This window comes from Rana temporaria, chromosome 13 (genome assembly GCF_905171775.1).
Source record: "Rana temporaria chromosome 13, aRanTem1.1, whole genome shotgun sequence".
NCBI classification, from domain to species: Eukaryota; Metazoa; Chordata; class Amphibia; order Anura; family Ranidae; genus Rana; species Rana temporaria.
The window spans coordinates 50942719-50963196 of record NC_053501.1 but is presented as its reverse complement, the minus strand read 5'-3'; the positions used below and the strand labels follow the sequence as shown (position 1 = coordinate 50963196).

General features: G+C 42.4%; 1 protein-coding gene across 2 annotated transcripts in view; it reads left to right on the top strand.

Moving 5' to 3' along the window:
- The window catches only part of TTBK2 (tau tubulin kinase 2), a 124506-nt gene that overhangs the window by 52770 nt on the left and 51258 nt on the right, over positions 1 to 20478 (top strand). For both annotated transcript variants that reach the window (XM_040333075.1, XM_040333077.1), the window contains exons 3-4: positions 2153 to 2300; positions 19369 to 19442. In XM_040333075.1, coding sequence (XP_040189009.1) covers positions 2153 to 2300; positions 19369 to 19442 — 222 coding nt within the window. The remainder of the gene's footprint in view (positions 1 to 2152; positions 2301 to 19368; positions 19443 to 20478) is intronic.

Here is a 20478-nt window from a genome sequence, read left to right as displayed (position 1 = left end):
AACTAGACAGGATGGTACCTCCTATCCTTGCATTGCACATATGAAATATCTTCTAGGACAGTTTTAGTATGCCAGCATTCCGATACAGAACATTAATCAGAGTCTCATAAGAATGCACCTGAGCTGCCTGGGTGGCCACGAGGCATTGTTTAACTTTGTAAAGCCCCACCAATGTACATGTGTTAATTGAGCCGCTAAATAATAGCACTGCAAGTTTGGTAATGCCAAGCCTCCCACCCGTATCGGCAAGTATAAGGTATCCAAGGACACCCTAGCTGGTTTAGCTCCCCATAGGAAAGACAGAAGCAGCGTATTGATTTCTGTGAACAGTTTCTTGGGTATATAAATTGACGCATTCCAGAGCATGCAGAGAAATCTAGGGAGATAAATAATTTTATATATATTTACTCTACCCAGGAGGTTGAGGGGCAGCGTACTCCAGAACTGAAGACTTTCCCTGAGGCGTGCCACCATCGGGAGAAAGTTATTCGTTATATATGTATTTAGTGGCAGTTGTATCTTAACTCCTAAATATCGAAAGCAGGAGACCACCTGTAATGGGATTCCCGGGGGAATTAGAGGCGCATATTCAGGCCAAAATGGGAGGACCACAGACTTATTCCAGTTAGCCTTGAATCCAGTTTACACCCCAAATCCAGAGATTCTGTCTAAAGCAGTCGTAAAGGACCCCTCAGCTTCAGCTAAGTAAAGAAGCATGTAATCAGCATAGAGCAACGTTTTTTCCTCCCTGTCATTAACAGTACAGCCCTTAATACCTGCATCCACCCGCAAAAGGGCCGCCGGGGGTTCTATAGCGAGGGCAAACAGCAGGTGTGACAACGGACCCCCCTGTCTGGTGCCTCTAGCTATCCCAAAGGGTTCCGTAATGGTATTATTCACCCGCAGACGAGCTACTGGTGCAGCATACAACAGTCTCACCCAGGCTATAAATCTGGGACCAAATCCGAACTGCCCAAGGACCGCTATCAGGTACGGCCACTCAATTGAGTCAAAAGCTATTCTAGTGTCAGGGGTGGGTCCTTCAGTTTGTAAAATAGTAAAGAGGCGACGTAAATTTATAGCCGTCGAATGCGCCGGTATAAAACCCATCTGATCAGGATGTATAACTGAAGCTATGACTTTATTCAAACGAACAGCAAGAAATTTTAGCTAGGATTTTAGCATCAACATTGATTAGTGAGATAGGCCTATACATTTCACATAGCTCATGGTGCTTGCGTGGCTTTGGGATCAGAACAATAAGGGCTTCTCTAAGAGTTTCAGGGAGTACCCCCAGCTCAAGGGACTTTCCATATACCTCCAACAGTTTTGGAGCTAGACTCTCCGCATACGTGTCATACCACTCAACCGGATAGCCATCCAGGCCTTCGCCTATTTGGGCTAAGTGAACGTATGGCAGACACAATTTCCTCTATGGTTATTGGGAGATCTAATTCCCTTGCCACCTCCTCGGACAGTTCAGAGAGTGGAATGGGGGCCAGGTAATCATGTACCTCCGTCTCCCCATAGGCCACCCTGGAAAAGTAGAAATCCGAATAGAAATCGACAAAGGCGTTGGCTATGACTAGTTGTGACGTGCAGAGGTTCTGCTGCCTATCATATATACGTGGGATAAAAGCTAGGGCACCATGTTGACCTGATGGTTGTCAACTGTGGGCACGAAAAAGCAATTGATTTACAAGATTTGCTGGAATGTAGGGTTGTCCTCTGTTTTGGCATGGGCAAGAAAATGATCTTGTCAAGTTTTGGATTACCACACCCTCCTGGTGCAGAGCTCACAAAGTTTGCTTCTTCATGTCTCCTAGCTAAGCCTTTTGCCCCACACTATACTTTAAACTTGCATCCGAATTGAAAAAAAAAACTTGTATTTTGAACACCTTAGACCCCTTTCACACGGGGGAGTTTTTCAGGCGCTTTAGTGCTAAAAAAAGTGGCGCCTGAAAGAAGCCTCATCTGCAATCCCAATGTGAAAGCCCACTTAATATAAAACATATTTTGTAACTTATGAGGGATAACATTTTACCACTATAATGTGAAATACACACACACACACACACACACACACACACATTAGGTTTCTAGTAAATTAACTCATTCCGATTGTCTGTTTTTTTTTTTGTTTTTTTTTTAGCTCCGAAAAATTGGCGGTGGTGGTTTTGGAGAAATCTACGATGCCCTGGATCTGTTAACGAGAGAGAATGTGGCACTCAAAGTGGAATCTGCCCAGCAACCAAAACAGGTGCTAAAAATGGAAGTAGCAGTCCTCAAGAAACTACAAGGTAAGTAGTCAAGCATTGAGCATAGTTTGCATATCGGCAAATATGATTTAACTTCTAAAGAAAATGTTATGTTGGGCCTCGTTCAGACCGCTGATTTACATCTGTGCGCTGTGCAGGGCCGCATTTTGCCGGCATAAGAATGCATACCTGTTGGGTGAATCCCCATGTCGGCAGTCTCATAGATGTCTATTGGTCCATGCAACTGCATGGACACAGCTGCTGTGTCACGATGTGGCTCCCGTGCAAGTGGGTGTCCCCAAACTCATCCTGTATGTGTTTGGGGCCATGAACCCACATGGATGTTACATTGGGACACCATTGCTGTGTTTCTGCAGCTGCGTATCCTAGTAGGCATTTGTTGGACTGCAGACAAGGAGGTGTAACACCTGTGCATACTTGTGCTGGCAAACTGTGGCTCTACACGGGACACGGAAGTAATCGGCTGTGTAAATAAGATATTTTATATATTTATTTTTATTTTTTGTATTGCGCTCTCCTCCTGTTTTGTGTTTTATTTTTTATTCTTGTCGTGTTTTTTATATATATATATATATATATATATATATATATATATATATATATATATATATATATATATTACTTTTCACTAGAAGCCCAACACTTGATCACTCCAGTCACGTCTACATGTGCCATCATCCATACTGCCATGCTCATCCTCCTAGACCCATCTTTAAGAGTTGCAATGAATCTTTTACATTGGAGGAGTAGGGGCGAGGCTTGCATTGCTAGGCTTCAGAGCTGTCTGTACATGAGCTTAAACAAGCATATGGATGTAAGGCTGTAGTCCCAGATGAGAACTTGCTTTCAGAGGTGGCTCCATGGGACTTTACAAGGGAACATGGCCAAATTATTATTGCAAAGAAAAATTATTTGCGCGGCAAGGGGTTCTCTGAGCTCTGTGGGTTATGTCTCGCAGCTCTCTGGCTGACAAACTTTTAACTGAGCCATCTGATAAGAGATGAATTTGTAAATATTTTATCTTGAGCTTCAGATAGTATGTAAAACACCATCTGAAAACTTTTGCAGATGCCATTTTTTTGTTTTCTGTAATTTTGAAAGTGTAAATGATGGAAATAAAATATAACTTTTTTTTACATATTATAAGAATGTCTAAACTGTAATTTGATGCCTTTTGGAGATTTTTCCATCTTTCCTTGGCTTCGTTATGCACATTAATACAAATGTTTACCTGGGGTGCCCAAACTTTCGATCCCCACTGTAAGGATATATAAACGTAAATGAAATTTACCTGAAATTATAGTTTCCCCTTAGGAATTAGATGACCATAAAGCAATAGTAAACTTTTTCATTCTTTTCTTTTTTTGGCAGATTTCTGCCATAATGTGCTAGAATGCCCCACATTCACATTATAGCACATTATTACAGACTTGCCTGTCAAAAAAAAACCTCCAGTGCTGAGCAATGTCAGTGCAGGGGTGCTTCAACCTACATCCTGTCTTTCTTCTAGGTTCACACCATTCAGCCATTTGAATAGGCCATGATAATGTCACTCCTACACATGTGCCTGGGAGTTGCATCACAGTGGCACCTAACAGGTACCATATTGTACTCTAAGGTACGCATGTGCTGCTGAGCGTCAATAAGGTCTCTTCTCCCATAAAAACCCTGGCTGTGAGCAGAGTTTTTTTTTTTTACTGTGTTTTTTTTTTTTTTTATTATTTATTTTAAAATGTTACCACTAATTTAAGACCTAATCAGACATTCTGTACAGTGGTTTTATTTTTAGTTTTTTCCTAGTACATAGATAATGACATAACAAGAAATGGAAAATGGAACACGTGAAGTGTGCTAAACAGCGCTACAACCTACTAGATGGACAGAATATATTCAGCCAATAATGGCTATTAAAAAAAAAAATCTGTCAATACAGTATATAGATACTCCTTCAGATCAGATGAATGAGTATACATGGAGATGCCTATGGATATTTGTCTAATGCTTTAAAGATTTGGGAAAATGTTTATCTTTCAAAGTAGATCTAGTGTAGGGAGCAGTGAACTGGCTGAACATAATTACCTTGTTTTGGTAAAAAAATAAATGTTTTTTATTTTATTTTTATTTTTATTATTGCTCACAGATTTATGTTGCCTTAAGCCAGGTACATCGGGCCGAATGTTGGAAGACAACGGGCGGTGAAAAAAACAAACAAAAAAACTTCCGACATTCAGCCTGTGTGTATGCCGGTCTGTCGGACGGGCATGCTGGAAACCCAGCATCCGACCGATTCCCAATTGGCACTCCCAGCCAATTGTATAGCATGTTGTTTTTTTTTTTGTTTTTTTTTCGCTGGGTTGAATGAAAAAAATGTGTCTTCACTTTGTGACAGTACTGTGGGAAAAAAATCATATAACGCTTAACAAATAAAGAATACACCTCAAACTAAAGAATAAATGACCAATTGGAAGGTTTACATGACTTGTTTAATACATGTTTGTACATTATTTTATTTTATTTTTTTTGCAGTTTGAACACCTAATAACCATTTCTTAAAAAGGAAGGATTGGTATTGTTTATGTGCTTTGTTCTTGGTGCTAGCAATAGTGTAGAGGACAGTTCCTCCAGGACATAGATTTTGACTTACGCAGGCAGTAACCTTTTCTGTATGCAAGAGAGTCTCTATGCCCAGTGTGTGTCCCTCAACTTTCTTCTCTTAAAATGTCTGCCTGAAAAAGTGTATAGGCTACGATAGTTCTTACCCAGCCGTTGCTGTATGTGAGCTGGAATGACGCAAGCTTGTTACCCCCTGGGTCTACAGAGGAACATTATCACGTGCAGCAGAAATCTAACTAGGAGAATTTTATAAAGAGAAGGAATGTAAAAGGTATCCTATACTGGCATACAGGCTGCTTTTATTTTGTATGCTGAGAACTTTATTTCTATGATTTTTTTTTTTTCTTTTTCCTGTTACAAAAAAATGATGCTGGTGGCAATTTTAAGCCACAAGAGATATACATAAGAGTGTTAAACAAGTTAACACCTGTGTCTGGACAAGAAAAAAAAATTGTCATCCATTGTGGCACTCGTGAATTCAGGGACTTTTTTGGTGTTGCACAGTCCTGCCATCTAAAAAAAAAAAAAAAAGAATGAACACTGTTAAGCAAAATTGTGGGCAGCCCAGTACAATGCCTTCAACTCTCAGCATGCCTCGTTTTTTACGCATCATTTGTTTTCTTAGAAGACTAATCTTTTTTTCTAGCTATCTTTTTTTTTCTATTTCTTTTTCAATCATTGATTTCTGATAGTCAAATCTTCACATGTACTACATTTCATTGGCACAAAGCAGCTCTGAATAGCCTTGCAAACTGTTTTCCAAAGGCCATATACATTGCACAGATGCAGCAATAAAAGCAGAAACTGAGTGTTCTACTACATTTATCTCTGGCTCATTTTGGCTTGGCTGACTCTGGGTATGTTTTGACTACGCTTACTCTGTTTATCTTTTTATTATTATTAAACAAGTGTGATTTAACCACTGAAGGACCACCTCCTGCACATTTACGTCGGCAGAATGGCACGGCAGGGCACAAGCACGTACATCCTCTTTAAGTGCCCAGCCGTGGGTCGCCCGCGGCGTGCTCCTGCGACCTGGTTCGAAGCTCCGTGACCGCAGGACCCGCGGAACCGATCGCCGCTGGAGTCCCGCGATTGGTCCCCGGAGCTGAAGAACGGGGAGAGCTGTATGTAAACACAGCTTCCCCGTTCTTCACTGTGGCGCTGTCATCGATCGTGTGTTCCCTTTTATAGGGCAACACAATCGATGACGTCACACCTACAGCCACACCCCCCCACAGTTAGAAACACAAATGAGGTCACACAACCCCTTCAGCGCCCCCTTGTGGTTAACTCCCAAACTGCAATTGTCATTTTTACAGTAAACAATGCATTTTAAATGCATTTTTAATTGTGAAAATGACTGGTCCCAAAAATGTGTCAAAATTGTTCGAAGTGTTCGCCATAATGTCGCAGTCACTTGTTAATATTTTTCCAGATTGGATAACCAGGATCACGCATGGATCAGTTTGCAATGGTACAAACTAGGGTTGTCCCGATACCACTTTTTTAGGACCGAGTACAAGTACCGATACTTTTTTTCAAGTAGTCGCCGATACCGAATACCGATACTTTTTTTAAATGTGTCCCCAAATGCAGCCATGTCCCCCCACATATGCAGCCATGTCCCTCTAGCCATGTCCCTCACATATGCAGCCATGTCCCTCACATATGCAGCCATGTCCCTCTAGCCATGTCCCTCACATATGCAGCCATGTCCCTCACATATGCAGCAATGTCCCTCTAGCCATGTCCCTCACATATGCAGCAATGTCCCTCTAGCCATGTCCCTCACATATGCAGCCATGTCCCTCTAGCCATGTCCCTCACATATGCAGCCATGTCCCTCACATATGCAGCAATGTCCCTCTAGCCATGTCCCTCACATATGCAGCAATGTCCCTCTAGCCATGTCCCTTGATGTGGCGGTGCGATGCGGCGGCAGCGGCGGGGGGGAAAGGGGGGGGAAAGTATTCTATTTAGGTATCAGGGGTATTTGCGCGAGTACGAGTACTCCCGCAAATACTCGGTATCGGTACCGATACTGGTATCGGTATCTGGACAACCCTAGTACAAACAAACGCTCCTGAGTCGCACGGCTCACCTGGAATCTCCCACTGTGGCTGCTCCGGTACAAACTGTGTTGCAGGCCGTCCCTGCTGCTGCTCCAGTCTCTGTGCAGGCACTCACCTCGAGTATCACCTCTATAAGAGGTATGTCTGGTTCCGCTCCGCTTCCCCAGCGATTTGGTGGGCGATCCAGTTCAATGCAGAGGGTTTCTCAACCAGGTTAAGATATACTTTGAGATGCTGCCCCAGGCGTTTCCCAAGGACAGAAGCAAAGTAGGTTTTGTGATATCTTTGCTTTCTGAGAGAGCCTTGGCCTGGGCAAACCCTCTATGGGAGACGCAAAAACCAGTGGTCCTGAGTTACACAGAATTTGTGGCTTCCTTCAAAAGTGTATTTGACCTTCTCGCACACTCTGCTTCTGCTGCCAAGAGCCTCATGTCCATCAGAGTACAATAACTGTTGCCGATTACACCATTGAATTCCATACTTTGGCAGCAGAGGTTGCTTGTAAGAATGAGGCCCTCGTGGCTGCCTTTTCTCATGGTCTTTTGGATAACATCAAGGATGAAATAGCAGCCCGAGTTATACCCACTCGAGATGTTGATCACATTTGCCATCCTTATTGACTCCAGATTTAGAGAGAGACTCTTTTAACCACTTCCCTACCGTAGGATGTCATATGACGTCCTGTACTTTGTGTGGGGATATCTGAATGATTCCTGCAGCTACATGCATCATTCAGATATCCTTCTTTTTAGGCGGCGATTCTGTGCACGATCAGAACGATCATAGCGGTGGTTCCTTATAGGCGGACGTCCCCCCTTCCCGCCGCCATCCGGTGCTTTTCCGGGCTTTCCCGTGCCATCGGAGAACGAATCGGACGCCGCCGGATGGGGAGGATAGAGATTTCCAGGCATCTCTATGGCCGTCGGAGGCCCGGGTACAACGTTATGACGTCACACGCCCAGGTACCCGGAAGTAAACAAAGCCACAATCGTGGCTGAAAGCATGAGATTATGACTTTTTTTCACGATCTCATGCTTTCCAGCCTGGAGGAGAGATGCCGGGTCTTATTGACCCTGCATCTCTCCATAAAGAGGACCTGTCACACACTATTCCTATTGCAAGGGATGTTTACTGTCCCCGGGAGCTCACGCTCAGAAGCGAATGCACACGCAAGTCCTGCCCACATATGCAAACGCCGTTCAAACCACACATGTGAGGTATCACCGCGTGCGTTAGAGTGAGAGCAATACTTCTACCACTAGACATTCTCTGTAACTCTAAACTGGTAACCTGTAAAAAATAAATAAAGCGTTGTCTATGGAGATTTTTAAGTACCGAAGTTTGGGCGCCATTCCATGAGTGTGCTCAATTTTAAAGCGTGACATGTTGGATAACTATTTACTCGGCGTAACATCATCTTTCACATTATACAAAAAAATTGGGCTAACTTTACTATTTTGTTATTTTTTAATTCATGAAACCATTCCCCCCCCAAAAAAAGGCGTTTAAAAATTATTGCGCAAATACTGTGCGAGATAAAAAGTTGCAATGACCGCCACTTTATTCCCTAGGGTGTCTGCCAAATATAAATAAATATAAATAATATATAATTTTTGGGGGTTCTGAGTAATTTTCTAGCAAAAAAAGTATGATTTTTACATGGAGAGAAGTGCCAGAATAGGCGCGGTATGGAAGTGGTTAAGGATCGCTTGCGGAAGCCTCATGTACATTTCTCTGAGCTTTGTAGGCCCACCCTTGCCTCCCTCCCCTCCCATGCCTCCTGGTACAGAGTCAGTCATTGACGGTGAACCCATGCCCTTAGGAGGAGGGAGAGATTGTGCCTTTATTGTGGTCAGGCTTGTCACTTTTTGAAGTCTTATCCTACCCATCAAGGGAACGCCCGAACCTTGAGGTCCTGTCCCTTAAGTGCCATTGTTTCGTCTCCAGTTATCCAGAAGGATAAGCCCCTGGTTTCGGTTACCCTTTCTTGGGCTGAGTCGTCCGTCGACATACAAGCTCTAATCGACTCTGGGGCTGCAGGCCTGTTCATTGATGCTGCCTTTGTATCGAAGTGCTCGATTCCGCTGAAGCTGCGTGATGCTCCACTTGCCACTGAGGCTCTCGATGGGAGACCTCTACAGCCTGCCTATGAGACTGTTCCGTTGTCCATGGCCGTAGGGGCTCTTCACCATGAGATAATCCAATTCCAAGTTATTTCCTCACCTAAGTTTCCACTGGTTATTGGTTATCCTTGGTTACAGAGACACAACCCTTCTTTTTTTGATTGGCTCCATGCTGAGGTTCTGTCCTGGTCGCCACAATGCAGTAAGAGATGCTTCCAGAAGGTAGCCAAGGTCCTGTGCACCTCTTCACTCTCCTCCCTGCCAGGGGAGTATTGCGATTTTTAGCGATGTTTTTGACAAAGGTCAAGCCGGTACTTTGCCTCCACACCAGTCGTATGATTGTGCAATTGGCCATCAACCTGGTGCCATACTCCCTCGTGGCCGGGTTTCCCCTTTTTGGTCTTGGAGGATAAGGCCATGGAGGAGTATGTTGCAGACGCACTTTCTTAAGGTTTCATCCGCAAATCCTCATCTCCTGCTGGTGCTGGTTTCTTGTTTGTGAAGAAGAGTGGTGAGACCTTGTTTTGATTTTACGGGTCTTAATCATTTCACAATTAAAAATTCCTATGCGATTCCGTTGATTATCGAGTTATTTGACCGCCTCAAGGAAGCAACAGTTTTCACAACGCTTGATTTGAGAGGCGCATACAATCTCGTCAGGATTAAGGAGGGCGACGAGTGGAAAGCTGCAATTTTTATTTTATTTTTTAATACCAGAACAGGTCACGTTTATCTCGATGATGTCCTCATATTTTCCAAGTCCCTGGAGAGCCACCACACAGATGTCTGTCGAGTGCTTCAGAAACTCAGAGAACAATCTCTATTGCTAATTGTAGCAGTGCGAATTCCATCGTGAACAGGTTAAATTCCTGGGTTATGTAATTTCCACTGCTGGTTTTTCAATGGACCCAGAGAAACTTTCAGCAGTCCTACAGTCCCCCTGTATCTTACTGCAAAGAATGCAGTAAGGTAAAAAAAACCTTATGACTTTACAACTCCTTTAATGTTTCAGCTCTCTAAATCAGGAACATTACAATTTTTTGCTGTACAAATATAAAGAAAATTTTTTCACAAAATGTAATCTGTCCAAATGATATAACTTTAATTTAAATGTTATATTTTAGTCTGCATCTTATAATTGTATATTTACATTTCAAAATAACTTTCTTTTCATGTTCCATTCCAATATTCTACTGTCGATGGTACATGGATTTAAAGCGCTTCTTTAAGTAGAATGCATGTAGACATTTCTTGGATAGCAATATTCTGTGTAGGACAGGTGGAAATTGGTTGCTGTGCTTGGATGAGCATACAATTGTAAAATATTGCAAGGCTCATGTAAGTGACTATGCACTTTTTTGCCTCCCCTCCCTCCCCCAGAGACCACTTATTCCTTCATCTATGCCATCAATCTATCTCTTGCCATTTGCAGGCTTCGTACAAAGGACTTTGAAAGGTTTTGAAAGAGGATGACATCTAGTTTGAAAGGGTTTATTGATCCAAATGGCTCTATAGGCACATGTGTTTAGCTTTGTGCCACAGCCCTTTTACGTGAACGAGGACTGCAGAGTCTGCAGGCAGTGATCCTGCTGTCCTTCACATGTTACTTCATTCACCTCCTCCCAGCTGAAATGATCATTGAAATGCTTGCCAAGTATGGCATTGGTGTTGGATGTGCTTTTTATCCTGTACCTATAGACCACCTCTTTTGTATACATGTCACACACATGCCACGGTCCATGTACCCACACAATATGCTCTAAGTTTTGTGCCATAAGTAAGAGTCTAACAGACGTGTACAAGAAGCATCACATTTATTTAAAAAAAAAAAAATTCATTTTATATATTCTTTAAAAAAATAAAAAAATCAGAATAGTCATTGACTATTTAACAACGAGCACCTGTTAAGACCATAACCCATTCAAAAGTAAGTAATGTATCATGTTTATGAAGAGTACAGTGGTCGGGAGTAATGTCATATACAGCCTCACGTACAGAGTGCAGTAATCAGGAGTATGAAGTGTATATCAAAATGTATATAGTGCGGGGTTCACAAAATGCTAGGGTAACAAAGTGTATATAGTGCAGTGTGTAACACACAGAGCAGGGTTTAGAAGTGTGTTATGCACAGAGTGGCAGGACTCAGGAGTGTGCTATGCACAGCGGCAGGGCTCAGGCATGTGTTGCGCAAAGATTGCAGGGTTCAGGAAAGCATTACGTGGAGGGTGTGTGAATGCATTGTACACATAGTGGCAGGGTTTAGGAGTGCATATCACACAGGCCAGTTTAAAACCAAAAATGAGCACACTAGAGGGAGGGGCAAAAGTGCAGCTACAGCTTACAGCTTACAGCAGGAGAGTGGGCTGGAGGAGAGGGCTTCAGGATGAGTTGCTACCATGGGACTTGTGTGGCTGCGTAAATCCCTCTGCACCTTTCTCTAATCTCACTGAGATGGCGCAGGGCAGGGAGGGTTCTATCGTAATACAGAAGCCACGTTTCTGTGTTTACAAGTGACAGCAATGAGCGGTAAGTACAGGTTAGTGTTGGCGGTGACAATACAGAGTGTGGCTGTGTTCCAGCTGAGAAAAAGCTCTGTTTTCAATACATGTTTGATATATGTTCACTGTAGGAATAGATGCATAAATCTAGAATGTAGTTTCACTCCCTGTTCTGTAGACAAAGCAGAAAATGAGGGAAAGTCTCCTCTTATGCCGCGTACACACGACCGTTTTTCGGGTTGTAAAAAAATGACTTTTTTAAAAGTCTAGAAAAAAACGTTTTTTTTTTTCAACCCGATTGTTCAACTGGCCTTGCCTACACACGATCGTGATCGTGGTGATGTACAACACGTACGACGGCACTATAAAGGGGAAGTTCCATTTGGATGGCGCCACCCTTGGGGCTGCGTTTGCTGATTTCCTGTTGGTAAAAGACGATTCGCACTTTTCAGACTGTTACAGCGTGATGAATGTGCTATCTCTATTACGAACGCTAGTTTTACCAGAAGTTTTATCATAACTTCTGAGCATGTGCGTTTTTTTCACGTTGTTAAAGCCCACACACGACCATTTTTTACGACGTTAAAAACGACGTGAAAAATTAGAGCATGTTCTAAATTTTTAATGCCCATTTTTTACGTCATGAAAAATGCTCTGGAGCCCACACACACGATAGTTTTTAATGACATTAAAAAAAAACTTAATTTTTTTACAACCCGAAAAACAGGTGTGTGTACGCGGCATTAGACAAGTTTCCCCATTGAAAGATTTACCCAGGTGGAAACTCAAATTTTTGGATTTTTATATTCCCTTTTTGTCCTGGTTACAGTGGTGACCAAGACAAATGGAGAAAGTGAATGTCCCTATTGTGGAAATAGCAATACAAACTTGAAAGGGAACTCCATTCAATCCAAACCAAAATTTTAAGAAATTGGCTTTAGACGTATTTTAAAGTTGAGCTCCACCCAAAAGAGTAAGATCTGCTTGAAGACATCCTCTGCCTGACGTGGCATGTAATTTTAAAGGGCGGGGGGGGGGGGGTTGAGCGGGTAAATAATAATAATAATAATATAGATAGAGATATTTATTTATTTATATAATTCTTGTTTACCCCAAAAAGGATCATGCTGTAAACCAGGGAATTATGCTTAACATAGAAAGGAGAGGAGAGTGGATGGAAGTCACCATACAAATTACAAAACCTTGAAGAAATTTTGTGATACAAAAACAAGTTTAGTAGTTTTTAGTATCTTTCAGATAATTGTAAGCTCTAGGATGTGCCAGACTTTTTTTTATAAATTTATCTGTGGTGCAATTTTTGTGCGCTAACATAGGCTCGTGGTGAGCTTAAGAATTCAGTCTCACAATAACATCAGACATATTAGGAGTGATGCCGCGTACACACGATCATTTTTCGGCATGAATAAAACGTGGTTTTAAAATGATCCTGTGTGGGCTTCACATAATTTTTTTTTTTTTTTTGAACATGCTGCATTTTTTAACGACGTTTTAAACTGTCGTTTTTCGGGTTGTAAAAAATGATCGTGTGTGGGCTAAAACGACGTTAAAAACCTGCGCATGCTCAGAAGCAAGTTATGAGATGGGAGCGCTCGTTCTGGTAAAACTACCATTCGTAATGGAGTAAGCACATTCATCACGTTGTAACAGACAGAAAAGCGCGAATCGTCTTTTACTAACACGGAATCAGCTGAGGGTGGCGTCATCCGCATGGAACTTCCCCTTTATAGTGCCGTTGTACGTGTTGTACGTCACGGTGCTTTGCTAGAGCATTTTTTTAAAACGATGGTGTGTGGGCAACGTCGTTTTAATAAAGAAGTTGGAAAAACATGTTTTTTTTCTACATTCCGAAAAACTACGTTTTTTTTTTTCATGCTGAAAAATTATCGTGTGTACGCGGCATAAGAGTGGATTTCCATAGTTTAGTTATGGTGTGTCTCGCGGCTATTAAGATATTGGCAACAATAGTTCTTTTTAATTTAGCGGGTATAGGTCTAAATTTAATTTCAATAAGGCCATTGCTGGTGTGAGTGAAGTTAAGTTTCCTGTAAGGAACACTATAAGGGAGAAAATGATCTTCCAGAAACTAGACAGCTTTACAACCTCATAATGTGTGTATTAAATTGCCAGTATGAGTATTAGATCTCCAGCATATGGAGGATGAGGATGGGAATATCTTGGAAAGTCTCTATATGGAGTCAAGTATCAGCGATTTAATATTCTGGGAGTTTTCCCAGTGTTCAATGCAAGATGTTACTGAGCTGTTAATCATTATGGCTTTCCGCCATACTTCCCATGGGAGAGTTTGAGATGGGTATTTCTCCCATTTAATCATATTGGTAATTTTTGGTTTTATGGGGAAAGGAGGAGAGTTTATAAAAAGGGAGATGCCTTTTCTATTTCGGACTTTGTTAGAAGTGAAAAGTTCCCAGACTTTGCAAGGAATCTATATATTCCTTTTGTAATTGCATTTTTTGAGTTGAGTCTCAGATTATTAGAAACACGGGTTTTCTGAACATCAGGCAGGTTAAGAAAAAAGTTGATTCCCTGTTAGTCCAAGGCACTACATTAAGACGTACTTTGTAATATTCAATAACTCTTAATGGTATTGGAATATAGGCAGGGTCACTTACTGGTTGTAGTTTAGATCAAACTAACTTCCAGGCTGTTAAAGTAGCTTTTAAGGCTGCTTTCACATTGCAGCGTCGAGCCGCGGTGACGGTATAGCCACGCTATTTGTAGCGCGGCTATACCATCGTGTTTACCGAGATATTCGGGCACTAGCGGTGAGGTTTTAACCCCCGCTAGCGGCCGAAAAAGGGTTAATAGAGCGCACAGGGGGACACTGTGGGGGGGAACACACAGGGAGACACTGTGGGGGGGGGGGACACACTGTGAGAGATGGGGGAGCACACAGGGGGACACTTTGGGGGGACCAGGACTCAATGCCTATAATAATACCGCTAACGTCGCGTTGCTCCCCGCCGGCCCCTCCTCTCTTCTTGTCCATCCCAGGTGATGTCACGTACAGACAGTACAAGCACCTGCGGTGGACGGGAGAGAAGGAGGGGCCGGCAGGGAGCAGCGCATAGTTGGTGGTATTATTACAGACGCTTCAAGTGGCCTCTCATGGGGCCGGGGGCCCTCGGGTGGTGCCCAATGGGTCAGCCTGCCCCGGTTTATGATAATTTTTTCCAATTTTAATACCAGTGATATAGGAATTAGCGCTAATAGTTACCGCAATGGGTATGATTATTAATGAAAAAATAGGCAATAAGGGACATCCTTGTCTGATTCCATTTGTTAATGTGAAGCTTTTTGAAATGTTGCCTGATGTGAATACTCTGGCTGACGGTACTGTGTAGCGGGACATTATGGCTTCATGGATGAAGCTGGAAAATCCAAACTTCCTAAGGGTCTCCGCAATGTTCTTCCAATGAACCCTGTTGAATGCCTTCTCTGCGTCCAAACCAAGAAGGCGAGAAGAAATTCAGTTGTGCTCTATATGATCAAGTCAATTATTCTCCTGGTACTGTCAGGGCCTTGTCGACCTTTAACGAACCTCACTTGATCTGGTTCGATGAGATAAGTGTTATGTCCAGTAAGCGATTGGCTAGAGCTTTAGAATATACTTCTAGGTCAGATTTCAGTAATGAAATAGGCCTGTAATTGGTAGGTGACGCTGGATCTCATCCAAAATAATGACCGTTTCAAGCATTTCTTTGGGAAATGCATAGTTAAACAATTTACTTGAGGTGACAGAATTTTACAAAATGCCTTGAAGTATTTGCTGAACAGTTCGTCTGTTCCAGGAGCTTTATTTGTCGGTAGAAATTGGATGACCTTTCCAGCGGGTACCTCGTTTTGACAGGTACCTGCTCCCGCTTATGCTTGAATCACTTAGGCCAAGGCAATCCAAGCATAAGTTTGTCTTTATTTTCAACACTTTCAATATTTTGAAGATTACATATGCTCATTTGGACATTCATTTTATTATTCATTCTCACAGCGCTGCACTTTTGTATTATAAGTTTGTCTTCCCCCAACCCATTTCTTCCCTGCAGTCTTCTGGGACATGTTGCAGGTCCCAGAAGACTGTGGTACCATTCACAAAGCACACTGCACGGCTTGGGCATGTGCAGTGGGCAGCCGGATGTGAAGCAGAAAGCCGTACAGCTGACTGACCAGTTAAAGGTCAAGAATTATAGGATTTGTAGCTGTTGTTTTTTTTTTTTTTTTTAAGACTGAACCTCCTCTTTAAGTAAGAGTGTCTATAAGGGAGGCTAAGAACGGTGCCCTTATATTTACTATGACCTCCCACTTTAGGAATCACAGTAAAAATCCAGTTATTCTGAGTATGAAGGACTCCCTCCCACCTTTCATAATTCAGATGCTTACCAACGACCAGCGCACGGCGAAATACGATGGCACGGCTGCACAAATGGCCGTACAGATATGTCCCCTTTAAATCGCAGTTAGTGGGTGCCCTCGCCGCCGGCCGGGCGTGTGCCCGGTGTGTGCTCCGTGTCCATGCGTGTGCTCCGTGACTCTGTCCGCCAGTGTCCCGGGATCCTGATACGGCGCTGCAGAATGGAGAGATGTCTATGTAAACAAAGCATTTCCCTGTTCTGCCTAGTGACATGACAGGGACCTACTGTTCCCTGTCATCGGGAGCAGTGATCGCTGTCGTGTCAGTGGTATCCCATCCCCCCACAGTTAGAATCACTCCCTAGGACACACTTAACCCCTTGATCGCCCCTAGTGTTTAACCCCTTCCCTGCCAGTGTAATTTACAAAGTAATCGGTGCATTTGTATAGCACTGATCGCTGTATAAATGACAATGGTCCCAAAATAGTGTTAAAAGTGTCCGCTGTGTCCACCATTACTATTGCCATTTTTTTTTTTACCAAAAATATGTAGAATACATATTGGCCTAAACTGAGAAATATATTTTTTCTATTTTTTGGGGATATTTAGTATATCAAAAAGTAAAAAATATTGCATTTTTTTTTCTAAAGTGTCGCTCTTTTTGTTTATAGCGCAAAAAATAAAAACCGCAGAGGTGATCAAATACCACCAAAAGAAAGCTCTATTTGTGGGAAAAAAAAGGACGTAAATTTTGTTTGGGTGCAATGTTGCACGACTACCGTTAAAAAGCGCCGCAGTGCCGTATCGCAAACAGTGCAGGAAGGGGGTAAATTCTTCCGGTGGTGAAGTGGTTCAGTTGACAGATCCATTGTTGCATATGGGTGCAGACTGTTTAACCCCATTAAAGTCCAAACTCTCAGTAAATACTCAGTAGATTGAAATTTATGTTAAAGTGGATTAAAGGATGGGTTCATTTACGCTAATCACCCCAGCAATGCAGCTTTTGCTACCAGCACATGGAAATAGTTGCAGTGGGTCAGATCTACAGACGAAGTACGCCGGCGCCGTACTTTCAAATTTCCCGCGTCGTATCTTTAGTTTGAATCCTCAAACCAAGATACGACGGCTTCTGGGTTCGATCCGACAGGCGTACGGCTTCGTACGCCTTCGGTTTGTTCGCCTTCGGTTCGTAGGTGCAATACTTCGGCGCCCGCTGGGTGGAGTTTGTGTAGTTTTCCGCGTCGGGTATGCAAATTAGCGATTTACGACGATCCACGAACGTACGCGCGCCCGTCGCATTTTCTAACGTCGTCTGTAGTCGGCTTTTTCCGGCCTATAGTTAAAGCTGGTATTTTTCGGCGTATAGATAGAATTGCCATGTTAAGTATGGCCGTTGTTCCCGCGTCGAAATTTGATTTTTTTTTTTTTTGCGTAAGTCGTCCGTGAATAGGGATGGACGTAACTCACGAAGTTAAAAAAAAACGTCCTAGATTTCGCGACGACGCATGCGCAGTTCATTCTGCGCGGGGACGCGCTTCATTTAAATTAAGACCGCCCAATTTGAAATCCGCCGCCAGAAATACACTACGCCGCCGTAACTCGCTGAGGATTCGAATATACGCCAGGTAAGGTACGGCAGCGTAGTGTATCTCTGATACGCTGTGCCTAACTAAATGTATGTGGATCTGGCCCAGTGAGACTAGTAAGCCATGTAGTGGATGCAGTAAGGTGAAAAAACACAAGGGTTTACAACCCCTTTAAGGAAATAATGTTTTTTGTCTGTAGTGCTGGTAGATTTGTTACTGATACTCCGTAGAGAGTACATCCTGTTATAATTTTCGTTTTGTCTCTGGTTTAGCTTTTTGTATAGGGAAAACAAATACTTATGTTGCAAAGTCATCAGCCTGCTTTTTATAATTTTTCAGATTGCCGTCAGAATCATTTATTTTTGCAATTAAGCTGTCCTCAATCTGTGTCTTTACTACTGAGCGTTCTTAGTAAGCAGGCTACAGTGATGTATTTCGAAAACCTCTCTCCGAGTACGGAAAAGCAATAGATATCTGAAAGCAGGGAGATGTGCTAAGAATTTTTGAGAGTCATGTAAAATAATTCTAAGCCTCTTTTTACTTTTGTGAAAGGATACATGACTCCATAATTAAGAAATGGTTATTTGTATGTGCCAAAACAGCAAAGTGTAAAGAAGGCCCTAAATTTTGATGTTGGTTCGTTTTTGTCTTAAAATCAATTTCTGTGTCCAAATTATTCTAATGCCCAGGCTGTACACAGGGACTTAATTACAAGTCAAGACTAAGTGTAAAGCCCTTAGTGCTCTAAGCAGCTTAAGTGGGCAGTTGGGCCTCTGGCATTTGACCATTGAGTGATAAGGAACAGGTTTAATGTGATACTAAAGTCGTCCTTTTTTTTGTTTGTTTTAAAATAACAAACCTGTTATATTTTTCTGCTCTGTGCAGTGGTTTTGCACAGAGCAGTCCAGATCCTCTTCTCGGGTCCCTCGTCAGCACTCGTGGCCCCTCTCTCCTGCCGACAGCCCTCCACAGCATGCAGCTGGGGTCATGGCTTGGCCCCACCACTTTTTGCTCTCAATTGGCTCACTCACTTTGACAGTAGCAAGAGCCAATGGCACCCGTGTGTGTGTCAGCCAATCAGAAGGGGGAGAGTCCCGGACAGCCAAGTCTCTTGTGCAACATCGCTGGATAGAGATGGGGCTCAGGCAGGTATTAGGGTGGCTGAGGGGGGCAGTTTCACACAGAAGTTTTTATCTTCATGCATAGAAAACCTTCTGCCTTTAGACCCACTTTAATGCCAGGAGGGCATCTAATCATTTCTTGCACTGAAGTAAACTGCCCTTGGACCTAGAATCCAGGCCAATTAAATTATTTTTTTCTTGATTTACAAAGAAATTATTTCTAATGCTGGGGTTTTCACTTTTTTTGTACTCCTGTGAGCTGGGGACCAGGTCATCTCCCTCCCTGCTTATTGGAGTACAAAAAAGCACATCTCTCTATTTAGGAACATACCCCAACATTATAAATTATTTTGAAAATTAAAAAAAAACATGTATTTTGTAAATGGCGGTGTGTGCATGATGCAGAGGAACAAAAGCAGTGTTTTTAATTTATTAATACATACACACACACACACACACACACACTCACACACTAACTCTATATAAAAATATATAAAATATAGTCAGATGCCAGAAGTAAACATGTTTGTGTTATTTCTGTTTGTTCCAGGTTTTAAAACCATTATCTACTTTTTCAAGAGATGGTATTTTTTATTTACATTTTTTTTTTGAAGTTTGTATTCAGTCATGCAGCTCTGACTAGATTCTTCTGTTAATTTATTAACATGATTTGTGTGTTCTTTCAGGTAAAGATCATGTATGTCGCTTCATAGGATGTGGGAGGAACGATCGATTTAACTATGTAGTCATGCAATTGCAGGTATGACGGCACATTTGTAAAAATTTGAAAAGTGATATTTTTTGTGTTCTTGTTCAGTGGATGTATCAATTACAATTTCTAAATTGTGTTAAAACTGTTCAGCCCACTTAACAAGAAACTATAATTTGTCCAGTATGGACACCACTGCCACCAGCCAAAAGTAAAAAATGTATGACCACCAAATGTAATATTTAGCAATAATTATATCCGTGTGTCCTTTTTTGCACTTGAAGGTAATGGAGTTATTGGAGTCCATTGTAAAATACGACTTCTCTTATTATAGTTTAGGAGATATGCACTGTATACGCTACTGCCAACGTCATTGATGCATGCACACTGAAGAAATAGCTCGCTGGTGCCAAAATTGCCCAAAAATTGTGTGCAAACCAGCAGGTGAATCAAACCCGATTCTTTGTTACACAAAGCCACAGGTTTTCATTGTGCAACATTACAACCTTGTGCATTGTGCAGGCCTGCTGCCAGCATCCCAGCAACTGCTAATGTCATTGGTTGATGAGGAGGACCCTTGGGCACCTGTATAGCATCCTTGTTTGACCTCCATGCCCCCCTCGGTCAGCAATTGGGTCACGTTTGCTGCATGTGGGAGAGAAATTGAAGAAGAGATGCTGGATTACTAGATATTCGCAGTGTTCAAAAGTGTATTTGCTTTGAAAGAATAAATCCCCTCTAATGTTGGCTGTCTCAAGTGTGGGGATGCTGCTGCGATGTTAAACTAAGGCTTCATTTCCACTGACGTTTTTACAGCCACTTTTCTGAGCGTTTTTTACAGCTTAAAAACGCCTGTCCATGTTATTCTATGGCATCATGCCCACATAGGCGTTTTTTAACTGCTAATGGCATAGGCGTTTTTGAGCTGTAAAAAAAACGAAGGACCAGGGCGTTCTGAAGCTCCAGAGTAGAGCTGTAAAAACGCCAGACGTTAAATGCGCGAAAACGCTACCGCTGCGTTTTTGAGCTCCAGCCCAAAAATAAATAAACATGGACAGGCGTTTTTAAGCTGTAAAAAAGGCTAAAG